Source organism: Apodemus sylvaticus, chromosome 15, assembly GCF_947179515.1.
Source record: "Apodemus sylvaticus chromosome 15, mApoSyl1.1, whole genome shotgun sequence".
Classification (NCBI taxonomy): Eukaryota; Metazoa; Chordata; class Mammalia; order Rodentia; family Muridae; genus Apodemus; species Apodemus sylvaticus.
The window spans coordinates 65,355,094-65,367,814 of NC_067486.1; the positions used below are offsets into that span (position 1 = coordinate 65,355,094).

The 12,721-nt window shown below is 53.3% G+C and overlaps 1 protein-coding gene across 1 annotated transcript in view; it reads right to left on the bottom strand.

Annotated features, from left to right (window-relative positions):
• The window catches only part of Adcy5 (adenylate cyclase 5), a 145,557-nt gene extending 133,045 nt beyond the window's left edge, over positions 1-12,512 (bottom strand). Inside the window, exon 1 of the mRNA XM_052158428.1 lies at positions 10,670-12,512. Within this exon, the coding sequence (XP_052014388.1) occupies positions 10,670-11,812 (1,143 nt within the window). The 5' untranslated portion in view covers positions 11,813-12,512. The remainder of the gene's footprint in view (positions 1-10,669) is intronic.
• Between the last annotated feature and the right edge of the window lie 209 nt (positions 12,513-12,721).

The window sequence follows — 12,721 nt, forward strand, 5'->3', positions numbered from 1 at the left end:
TTTATGTATATGAGTACACTGTAGTTGTCTTCCGACACACCAGAAGAGGGCATCAGATACCATTTACAGATAGTTGTGAGCCACCATGTGGTTGCTGGGAATTGAACTCAGGACCTCTAGCAGCCAGTGCTCTTAACCACTGAGCCATCTCACCAGCCCCTCATTTCTCTCTTCAAAAATAAAAATTGTCTTGAGGTAATAGGTTTATTGTCATCTTGTGACAGTAGCTTAGTTAATCTGGAAAGAGGTCAGAGGCCAACCTCAGGGAGGGTACATAAAGCCAAAGATGTTTATCAACTAAACAAACATAAGTCTCCCTAAAAGACATCTTTAAATTCACAGCATCCCCCTAGTCTCGCCAGCGATGTATCAGTAACGAACAAGGCACCAAATTGGAATGAGGAAGGAGCCAGAGGCCAGCCCAAGGAAGGTTGTACCTTCTGCCGCCCAGTTCTGCACTGGATGCATTTTTGCCCCCACCACACAGCATCCTCCTTAGTGTGCCAACCAAACCCGGCTAAAGCCACTGCCAACCCACCGTCTGTTTGGATTCCCCTAATCAAAGGACCCGGAGATGAGGATCTGAATTGGGGAGGTTTACCTGGGAGTCAGCCCCAGAGAGCAATAGAAGGGGGCGGGAGATTGCACTCCGGAAGAAACAAGCAACCAGGAAGAAAAGCCGGAAGAATGTGTTATCTCCTTGAGTCACTATAGAGCTTAATACTCCCAGAGAACTCTGGGAAACAGGCACAACCCACACTCCAAACTAGACTATTCCACTCTCCAGGACAAAGAAGGAAGGCACTTCCTGCCTGCCCTCCCAGTAGGCCCCAAGGTTAGAAGCCCCCAGGTGCTAGGTCCACAGGCAGATGCCAAAGGCGCATTCCCAAGAGCATCCGGGACCAGGCCATCTGCAACACTGCTGTGGGACCTTACAGGACGTTCGTGGGCTACTCATACACAAGTTTCTGTGGGCTACTCATACACAAGTTTCTGCAGTGGCTGATAGGTGGAAGGGGAGAGGTTCTCCCTCTTTGGGTTAATATTAAGATCAAATGAGGCAGGGTCTATAGGAAGGTTCAGCAGTTAAAAGTGCTTCCTGTACATGCCTGCTGGCGGGAGTTGGATCCCTGGTACCCACGGTGGAAGAAGAGAACCTGCTCCTGGAAACTCACCTCTGCCTGTGTTCTCGGGCATGCGCCGTGTGATATGCACACTCACAATAACAATAATGCTAATTTTTCAAAGGAAAAACCTTGAGAGGAAGAAAGAAATGATTAATGCAGTCATGCAGCCAGACATGATGGTACAGGTTTATATTCCCAGGATTTTGGAGGCTGAGACTTAGGGTAAATTAACTCAAATTTGAGGCCAGCCTGGGTCACCTATTGCATTCAAGGCCATGATGGGCTACAGTGTAAGACCCTGTCTCAGAAACAAACAAAATAATCAGGCTCAGTCTGTAGTGCTTTAGCTGGTGCCCAAGGTAAAGTAGACTCGGTAGATATTCACTGCGTAGGATCAATCCTTGAGGATATCCCTTATTTTGGAGATTCAGGACAGGAGAGGAAGAAGTCACATTGAGGACAATGATGATCTGAAATGACCGTTACTACCTCCCCATGGGCACCTAAACACACAGAGCCTGAAGCAAGAATTCTAGAAACACGTTCAGCAGAGCCCAGGCCTTCCACAGCATTATCACACAGAAGCCCAACAGGCTCTCAGCCTAATGCCAGCAGACAAGTCCTAAGAGAGGCTGAAGCTAGGTAAAAGAGACAAGTCACTAGCCTGGTCCAGCCCCGTCGCTTTATTTCATATAGGATTTCTGACCCAGATGGAAAATGAGACTTACAGGCAGCCAGCCGGTGGAGCCTGGGCGATCTCCTTCTAAGGGAGGCAAGCTGCCAAACACAGGCCTCCACACATCTCAATGTGGTGTCCTTGGTTGGTCTATCCCAGAGGCAGGGGACTGGACAGAGAGCAAGTTCCGAGAGTGCTGCAGTATGTTCTACCCAACACTAGTCTCCCGTTTCGTATTCCTTGTGTGTGTGGGGGGGGGGACGAACTCATCTGGGATTAAATACATCTGATAAAGGCTTCATGTAATATCCCCTTCTTGGCGACTTTTATATACAGTAATGTACTAAAAGCTTTTAAACCTGGGAATTCTGTTCAACCCAGGACCCATGCATGTCTTTCAAGATCTTAATGGGGATTGGTTCCAGGACGTACCTCAAACACCAAAATCTACAGATGGTCAAGCCCTTATATAAGATAGTGTGAGGTTTACATATAACCTATACACAGTCACCCATACATTAAGCCATCTCTGGATTCCTTGTACCACCTAATGCAATGTCAACACTATGTGGCTTTATCCCACTGCTCTGTTGAGGTAGCAGTGTGGCAAGAAGATGAAATCTGTACACGTTCAGTACAGACTCAAATATTTTCAGTCTGCAGTAGTTGCATCCACAGATGCAGGGGGCTGACTGTGCTTCCCAAACTTATTTAACACAGGCTGTATGTGAATCTATGAAGCATTGGTTAAAGGCCCTCTCAGGAATACCCTTAATGTGAGACTCTGGGCTAAGGGCCGTCCTGGGAGAGCTGGAACCCAGCCCTTCAGCCTAACGCAGTGCCTGGGTCACAGGAGGCACCAATAACAGATGGTTATCGGAATGAATGGGGAAGGCTGGGAGGATGGCTTCCCAGTCTGTGAAGTGGTATAGTACCAGCAGTGCCAGGCGGCAGCCCCGTTTCTAAGGCACACGCTTCAGATTGCTGCAGGAGGGTTTTGGAAGGCCTGCTCAGAGTTTAGGATTACAACCCACCAAAATAGGCTTTCCAAGCCGAGCGAGCGGCTGGCTTCCCTCTGTGGAGGTGTTGGTCTAGCACTTCAGCGAAGCCTACAGTCGGCGTGCACACATCCACCCACCCCACCACCCATTCATTCATTTCGTTGGTTCATTCAGAGCCTCACTGAGCACCTACTATGTCTGTCCATAGTGCCCGTAGACATGAGGCCTGGAGCCGGTCTCAAAGTATAGCTCATCTACTGTGAGCTCCGTGACAGTGTCCACTGCCCAGGGAGCCCTCAAAGCTAGGGAGTGATGTCAAGTGGCCTCAGCCCCAGAGTAGCAGTGTGTAAACCCCCAGAGCAAAAGGGGGTAGGAAGGTCACATTTCATGGGGACACATGAGGCTGGGCTACAGGACAAAGCTCCTTCTGTCTCCTTGTGTTTTGTTTGTCTCCCCCCCCCCCACTATGTCCCTTTGTTCCCAGTGGCAACCCTGCCCCCACTCCCAAGCCCTTCCTCTCCCCACACTAGCAGCAACAATCTTATGCCTTTCTTTAACTCCGACCTCTCTCCTTCAAACTAGACTCCTTAATCCCTTTCTCTGTCTTCCTCCTTTTCCAGCGTTTTCTACACCCAGAGGCAAACCTAACCACGCCCCCGTTTCTACCGCGTCCCCGCCCCAACACAGTAGCTACAGATTGCTCCGCCCCCAACAGGAAATAGGGGCTAGAATGGTGGGAGAGGTGCAATTCCACGATCTGCATCCCTGAATGAGATGCACTTACCACCACCACCACCCCTCCCCCCCCACCCCCCCACCCCCCCTCACCCCCCGCCCGCCCCATGCCACTCAGCGGACTTGCAGGATGCTGCTGCTTTCAACAGGATCCGTGCTCTATGATCTGAGAATAGTCTGTGTCTAAGAATCCATAGTGTCTGTAAGGTTGGTCCCCAGAATGACGCCATGGGAATTGGTGGAGCCTTTGAGATATGAGCCATTAGAGGGGTTCCTAATGTCACCGGAGGTGTGACTTCTTGGCAGTGTTGTCTGATTTTTCCTGCCATGGTCTCTGTGGCCCAGACTGGACACAAACTTCCATGTAGTTGAGGATGGCCTTGAATTTCTGAACCTCCTGCCTCCACATACAAGATTAAGCCATGGGCTGCTTTGCCAGGTTTCTATTGCTGGCCCCGGTGTATAACCCCATCCAGCTTTCTCTGCTCCTCCTGGTTAAGATGGGACCATCTTGGTTCCACCTATGCAGATTCCTGCCTCCTGTAATAAAAAGTGCACTGCCAAGGTTTTTTGTTATAATTGTGAGAAATGAAATAATGTCCTGAGAAGGGAATGCTGAGGTGGTATGCAGAGAGCCCCAGGGGACAGCTGCCCTGCACACTGGGCCATCGAATCCTAGGGGTGGCTGTAACCAGAGAGAGCTCCTCCTACTCATAAAGATTACCAGGAGACGTTAGAATACTAGGTCTAAGCTGTTTTAAAAGGTGGAGGAGGTAGAGGAGAAGGATGAGGAAGAGGAGGAGGAGGGAGAGGAGAGGAGAGGGAGGAGGAGAGGAGGGCAAGGAGGGAGAGGAAGAGGATGGAGAGGAGAAGGAGGAGGGAGAGAAGGGGAGGAGGGAGAGAAGGGGGAGGAGGGAGAGAAGGGGAGGAGGGAGAGAAGGGGGAGGAGGGAGAGAAGGGGAGGAGGGAGAGAAGGGGAGGAGGGAGAGGAGTGGAGGAGGGAGAGGAGTGGAGGAGGGGGAAAAGGGGGAGGAGGAAGAAGAGGAGGCAGGGAGATGGGGAAGGGGAGGGGAATGGGAGGAGGAGGAAGAGGAGGAAAGAGGATAAATAGTTCAGGCTGGGGGATTTATCAGGCAGCCCTTGCTTTACAAGCTCAAGGCCCTGGCACCAAAACAACCAACCAACCCCCAGTAATTCCTGGCCTCCACCCCAGACCCTTAGACATTGTTGCATGTTCTAGCAGCCCTGTGTATCTGCAACTTCCAAAATCTTCTCAGAGGCTAATGAGCCTGGGCTAGGGCTCGGTGATGGGCTAACCTAGGCAAACACTCGCCTCCACAGGGAGCCTAGCAGGCAGCCTCTGGCTCCACTCGTGTGCCCCACTGACAGAGAGCATCTTATTTGGTCACTGCAAATCCAGTTGACAAAAAGGCCTCCTACCTGGAGTGAAAATACGCCACTATTTTCTGCCCTAAAACCTATCCTGGGGATAACTGCAACCGAGTTAGCACCTCTTGTAAACTCTGAGGAGAAATCCCAGCAGCAGCAGTAGCAGCTTGTCTAGTTCATGTCTCCTCTTCAGTATCCTTCACCCTGTCAATATCCCCTTAGAACTCAAGGTCTTCAGTCCTTTTACTAGACTGGTCACCTCCCTCTGAATTTTGGAATTAAACACTATACTTGACAAGATTTCAACCTTCCTATGAACTGAATCTCCTATAACAGAACCAAGAGTCCTACCTGCTTTTCCCATAGCTCACGTGAGGCTCACTGTCTGTTAACTAGAAAACCCCAGCTTTTGTTCATAGTGTTATAGAGATCTTTCCCATCTTGTACCTGAACATTGCCTTGAGAATTAAAGTGTGTGTGTGTGTGTGTATGTGTGCACACCTGCATGTGTGTGCTCATGCATGCATGTGTATGTATGTATAAAATATGTGTGTGCATGTGTGTGTATGTGAGCATACCTGCATATGTTTGTGCATGCTGCATGTGTGTATGTATAAAACATGTATATGTATGTCTGTGTGTGACTGTGTATATGTATGTATGTATATGTATATATGTATGTATGTATATGAATTTGACTTTCCAGTTTGCTGCATTAAGTTTTGTATGTGGGAAAGAAAATGAACACTGATCTTGCCCTCCATGAGCCAGCGACCCGACCCCTCTCTGACAAGCATGGGTGAGAGAAGAATGTGCTAGAACATCACTTACGTAACTATACCCAAAGGACTTATGGGAACAAGCGTGGTGAAGTTCTCAGAGCACACTTTCCACTCCCAACACTCCTGGGAAGTAAGCAACCCCAAAGTGAGCCTGCCACAAAATGAAAGACGTTAGCTAAGGTATTACATAGGCCTTGTGAACAGGAAGTCACCAGCTCGGAGCTGGCATAACCTAGGGAGACTCCTTCCTGGGGTCCCCTGCCCCACCCCTACTCCCACATTTGGCTGGAATCCTGGCGGCAGGTCCATTCTCTCAGGAAACGAGGTGGCCTGACCCAAGCCTGGGCCACAGCCTTATTCTGATGCCAACTGCCAGCTTTGAAACAGGGACTTATGGCCAGGGCCTGTCTACACAGGACAACTTGGGTCCCAGCCCTTTATACAGTGAGATTGGAGAGGTGCTTTGTCCCTCAGCACAAAGACCTGAGATCTTATTTGCACATCAACTTTGACTGACTGAGCATCTCCACCAGCCCAGCAGCAGACCATTCTGACCTTCTGCTGAGTTGTCACTACCAGGCTCCTTCCCCTCCCCCAGATCTCTGATACCCCACCCCACCCCAAGAGCTAGCAAAAGACCCCAACCCCCAATCCAGAAGCCTGCTCGAGTCCTGCCAGGAGCCACGTCTACTCCCCTCTAAGTACCCTGTCCTAGCTGCCTGCAAAAGGAAAACAAATTGAAAACAATTAGGAAATAAAACTAGCAAATGCAATTAGGCTGGAGGCTAATTGAGGGGGCGACAAACAGACCCTCCTCTGTTCCAGACTTAAAGTCAACCCTGCCTCCAGCCTGCGGGCTTCACTTGTGGCCAGGTTGCCCTTGCACAGAAACACAAGTGATAAAGAATTAACTGGTGGAGGACAATGCTGGGCCTGAAGGGTAAGTGTGTCCCCTTCCATGTGACCCAGCAGCAGTGTACTTCAGGGAGGCCACGATGACAGATCAGAAGGCCTCTGGGCCATGTTCCAGAGCCAGGAGGTGGCTTCTCAGTGGATATTATAGTGTTGTGGAACACACAGGCTGCAGGAGCATGGGGGCAAGGGAGTAGATCATTCAAACCCAGGCCCTAGGCTCAAAGATTAAAGGAAGAGAGGGTGCACCAGGCACTCCCTGGGGAGCTCAGGTCAATAATGATAATTCATTGTCATTAAAATAATGAGAAAGGCAGGAGCCCTTGGAAGCCAGCCCAAAACAAGCAGGTCAGAGCTGCAAGGATCTCTTTTGAAAGACTTTCCAGCCACCCCTGCACCAGTCAGACAGACAGACTGACAGACAAATGGACAAGCAGGCAGGCAGGACATATGCTTGTCCCTGGGCAACCATGGGACTCCATTCCTGACCTACATCCTCATCCATCCCACACTTCCTCAAGGCAGACACTCACACGCGCTCAGTCACAGAACATCACCCACACAGTGCCTGTGCCTTTCTGATGGCTGGAACAACTGGATGGCTGGAACAGCTGTCAGTTCAAACAGGTACGAAAGAAGACATGCAAGAAACCAGTAAGCAAAGCTTTTCCCGAAGGGGCTGGGAGAGAATAAGGGAGAGGAGCTAAAGCAGACAGAAGTCGATGGGGACCGGCATCCACTCGGCAAGCTCCCTGAGAAACACGCGGGGCCAGAATCTTCTCCCCATGCCAGGCAGGTTTAACATGGCTACCAAATAAAACACCCCACATTTGAACAGTGCCCCTACCTCCCAAAAACCTTCCCCATTCATCTCGCTTCCTAAGTTATCTCTGGGAGGAAGAAATGACCGTCGTCTGGAGTTCAAGTGAACACCTCACCCCCACAGGTCCCAAGGACATTGTCCCCAAAATATTCTTTGACAGCCGAGCATGGGTAATAGTTGTGGGAGCATGCTTGTTTGTGTGTGAGTGCACACAGAGGCTTTATGTAGCAGAGTGGGATACAGTCAAACAAAAATGAGGTTGCCATGGCAACGGGCTCCAACATCATTGCAGCCTATTAACACAAGTGAGGAATGTGTTTGGCAGATGCTCGAGTGTTATTTATGGTATGGGTGTAGCAGAGGGACCTCTAACAGGCAAAGGAGGAGGAAAAAAAAAACAACCTATGACGCTCCTACTGTACCCCAGTGTGGGGATGAGACCATGACAGTCGGTCTGGAGCACAGAAAAGGCTGAAAGCCAAAGAAGAAGGCAGAGCCAGCTGAAAGGTTAAGGAAAGGGTAGGTGGACAGGGGGTGCTGGAGTGGATGGAAGACGGGAGGAGCACTTGGGGGGCAGAGAGAGAGAGATTGAGAGAGAGAGAGAGAGAGAGAGAGAGAGAGAGAGAAGCACCGGGTACCATCAAGAGGGGCCCCTGCACCTCCAGTCTTAGTAGTCTTCTGAGTGAAGGCCAACAAGTTAAGAAGCCAAGTCCTGCTTCCCTGACCAAGCCAAGGATGGAGCCCAAACATCAAAGGGGGGTGGGGTGGGGGAGCACACAGACCAGAGCATGCTGAGAGTCCCAGGCTATAGGAGGGTAGAGGTTAGCCTTGCAGATGGGAAGAAATGCTCCCACAGCTGTCAGCCTACTGCATGGCCAAGATGCCACAGGGTGGTGAGGCAGTGAGGGGTGGGGGCAGGGGTGGGAAAGGGTAGGAGGTCATCAAAGCTCAAAGGCAGAACGGGTTCACTATCGCCACCTGTGCTGGGTATGTGTCTTCCTTAGGGAAAAGACCTTAACATCTAACCAGTCACCCTCCCAACACCTGCTGCTTTAGAGCAATCTGAAGCAGCTGGTCCACGTCGGCTTCCCCCATCACCGGGGACAGTTTCTGCTCAAGAAGGACACATTCTTCACATAATCAGAAAGGTAAAGTCAAGGACACACCAAAAACAAAGGTGCTGTTTGCTCTGGGGCCAAACAGAAAGAATGTCTGTGTTCCCCTGTGTTGGTCCATTCCTATCTGCTCTGCTAGACTTAGAGAAGACTAACACACACACACACACACACACAAACAAAAAGTTAAGTATAAATCTACTCAAACCCTGCAACCAAGGAAAAAGTCTAAAGACCACAGTGGGGAAAGAAGCCTGGAGTGTGAAGGGTGGAGGGGAGAAGGGTTAGCCTGAGGAACCACCAGAGAAAGTCCATCTGGAAGACAAGATTGCAACAGTCTGTTCACGCTAAGAGGAGGCTTGGATTTGTCTCCATCTCCAAAAGCCTACGTTCACGACTGCCTTCAGTTATTGTCAGACCTCAGGTTCTCAAGTCTGCTGCTGTAAAATACCTTGAGCTGTCCTGGAAACCTCCATTGCCACACACAAACCAAAGAAGAGCTGTGCCCACCCCCACTGACACACGGCCATCTGAGACTGTAGCTCTATGACAACGGTAGCAACCCTTTGAAACAACAACCATCTCTTAAAAGATTGCTCTCAAGTTCAAAGCTGATCTCTAAACCCCACCCTTACTGATGCCAGATCAGAAAAAAAAGCAAACACTATCACCCATTTGACCTGGACTCCAACCAAGCTTGCAAGAAGTTACTAAATCACTACTAAGTATCTAGTACACCTGGGGAAAAAGGGGAGAAGAAGAGAGAGAGAGATAGCCCAGAACTCCCAGGAGGTTACACTAGCAAAGCCAGTGGGTGGCAGAGAAGAACAAGTGTTTCAACTTGCCTCTGGGTGCACTGTCAACCAAGCAGAGGGGAGAAAACCCACAATGGTCATGAGAGGAGATCCTCGCAAGAGGTGAGGCTCCACACTGAGGATTCTGGGAGTAGAAGGAGCAGAGTCAACCCTAAAAGAGAAAGTTGGGACCCAGAGAGGTCCCTCCCAGTCACAGTGCCCCCTGAAGAGCCAGAACCTGTATGACTGTTATTCCCTATGGGTGAGGATGTACTCTGAGGGCTCAGGAGAGAACACCCTGCAGCATTTGACATTTAACGGGATCAAAGTCTGGGAAGAAGGAAGGGGAGAGGAGGAGAGAAGCAATAACAATGGGATTCTGTTAAGAGGGTCGATGAAAAGAGGCAGATGCCAAAGGAGGTGTTGGAGTGTGTGGCACAATCCCAAGGCACACTCATCCACTTGCAAGACCCCAGTTGATGCCCCAACTGAGCAGTGTACAAACAGACAGGCTGTGTAAAGCTCAGAGACTGGGACACAGAACAGGGTGTGGATATCGGGGAGACAGTCTCACCCCGAGGTCAAGCCCGAGTCACCAGTTAACCAAGAATCATAAGTCTGATGTCCTTCTGGGTCCTAGGTTTGCCCAACAGGTCCCTTTCGGGATATAGAGTTCCTGAATGGCAACATCCAGGGGTGTCCATTGGAAGGGACTGTGCCACTCACCGGCACAGCCGGAAAGGGTATAGTAATCACATACATCTCGGCAGCTCGTTCCCACCTGTGCTACAGGTAGATTTGTGGCTTGGGTCACTTTAGAAAAAAGAAAGCAAACTTCAGTCCTGCTTCAAGATCTCAACAACTCGCAACAGCCCAGCCTCAGGGGGCAGGGTTATAGACTCCTAACAGCCTTCCACAACACTGTATCAGGGGACCAGCTAACCTACACAGGAGCTCAGGAGGGCTTGGCTGCTAGAGGGTCCAGTTGGGAGCGTTGTTTATCCAGGACCAGAAGTTCTGAGAGAAATAGGGACTCTGAAAATTTCTCGAACCCTCCTTTCTTGCTTAAGTTGACAATTGTGACTAGTATGAAGACTGTCCTCTACCAGGCCAACAGCATTACAAGCCTTACAAGAGTAGGCTTTGGAAGATAAAGAAGCTAGGACTGGAAGGCACACAGCGTGCTGTGGCATGAAGCCTTGTCTCTCTGGTTACTTTTTACTGCTTTCAACTGCTGTGGACTTCATCCCTTTTCTCCAAAATCAGCCTGAGGTCTGCCTACCCCTCGATCAAGTGTGGCCTAGGGGGCTCCTACCTGTTTCAGCAGAAACTGGTCCTGGGCATTGGTGTGCAGAGAGATGGCCAAGTGGAGAGCCGACAGAATCACCCCGCTGAGCACCGCAGCCCTCATGCGCACAGGCAGCAGGGTATAGATGGTATAGATGAAGAACACGGTCCACCAGATGCCCTCGGAGGCGCTGCGTGGCTGTGGCAGCAACAGGCCCACTACCTGGACGGCCAACACCACTGCAATGAGCGCATAGCAGGCCAGGCCCATGTGGTCCTGGTGGAAGGCTGCACGGTTGCAGAGCACGGCCATGATCAGGATCACGCCCACAGCAGCGGCCAACACGGCCAGGTAGGCAATCTGGAGCGGGGGCCGCGCCGCATGGAAAGCCAGCATGACCAGGCACACGAGCACCAGCACGGCCATGAGCATGGTGAGGCTGCTCTGGTTCAGGCGGAAGAAGTAGCGCTGGTACAGACGCTCCAGTTTGTCCGACGGGAACTTCTTAGAGCGGAATATCTGCAGCAAGGCCAGGCAGCAGGCGCCCAACGACAGCACTGCGCCGGTCCCAGAGCCTGAAGCCACGGAACTGCCTCCATCTTCGGACCCATCTCCATCCTCGACGGTGCCAGGCCCGGGCTCCAGCTCCTCGGCCGAGCGGCCTTTTCCTCGACGCTCCTCCAGTCCCAGCTCCACCGAGCGGGGGCGCACCTCCGTGCCACCTGCGGCAGCTGCGGCCGCCGCCGAACTGCCACTGCCGCCCGCAGGGGGCGCCCGGGTGCTGCCCCCTCCAGCCGCGCCCCGCCGCTGCCGCCTGCTGCCGCGACCGCCGTCGTCGCTGCCACGCTCCTGCCAGGCGGACTTAGAGCGGAAGCTGAAGCCGAAGCCCCCGGCCAGAGGGTCATCACCGCTTAGTGGAGGGTCCTCGTCGTCGTCGCCACCGCGCCAACGGCTGGCCAGGCGCTGCTGCTGTTGCGGGGTCACTGCTCCCCCAGATCTCTTGGTGGAGCCGCGGGTCGATCCCCCCGGGGCGTGGGGGTAGCCATTGGCGCGGGAATCGGCTTCTCCCCAAGCGGCGCGATGCTCCGGGCCTCCCCGGGGCGCCGGCGCCGGCGACGCCGCTGTCTGTGCAGCGTAGCCCGGGGGGCTCACGCTTTTGGAGCCGGACATCCCCCTCTCGGCCTCGTCGTCTTCTTCCTCTTCCCCCGGGGGCCGGGCCGGGGGTCTCCAAGGAGAGGGCGGACGGCCAAGCAGGGGGACCAGGCTAGGGTCACACGTCGAGGGAGGGCCGGGGCCCTGCGCAGCAGCGGGACATCGTGGCACCCCCGTCCTGAGCGGTGGAGGACAACGGGAAGGCTAACGGGGAGACAGCGCAGCCCCGAGGTGAGAAGTAGCTACGAATCAGAGTCCAGAGTCCCAGGTCCGAGACGGAGTTGGCTCCGAGCGGGGGCAGTGGGGACAGCTCTGGCTGCTGCGCGGCGCGCAGAGATGTCCGGACTCCTGGCTCGCGTCGAGCTCGGGCCAGGAGTTGAGGAGCAGACGGGACGGAGAGGTGTCCTTGCGGGCGGCGCCTCTCCGAAGCTGGCAGTTCCCGGGCGCGGCGCTCGAGGCTTCTGCCTAAGCGGAGCGCAGCGACTCTCCCAGCAAGGTGGCGGCGAGGGCGGCTCGGCAGGGGTCCCGGCACGGAGACGCAGCGGGTGCCCTTTGCTCGCAGAGCACTGGGAGCGACTGGGAGGTGCAAGCTCCTGCCAGCATTATTTTCTTACGAGGGGTGGGGAGGTGGGATGGGGGGTGGAGAGGACGGGGGAGGGGGCGGCGGGCGGAGCAAGAGCTCCGGAGCCCTGGGGAGGAGGGTCCTGGAACCCGGGGGGGCCGTTGCCCGCATCCCCCACCTCCGGAGGCGCGAGTGGGAGCGTGGCCCCCGCGAAAGGCGAACAGAGCCTCCGGCGTGTCCGCGCAGGGGGCGGGGGCGAGGACCAGCTCCTGCGCTGCGGCCCTTCCCCTCTCCTCTCCTCCTGTCCCCCAGACCCAGCAGGCTGGCCCGCGCCCGCAGGTCCCGAGGGCTGAGTCGCTGGCTCC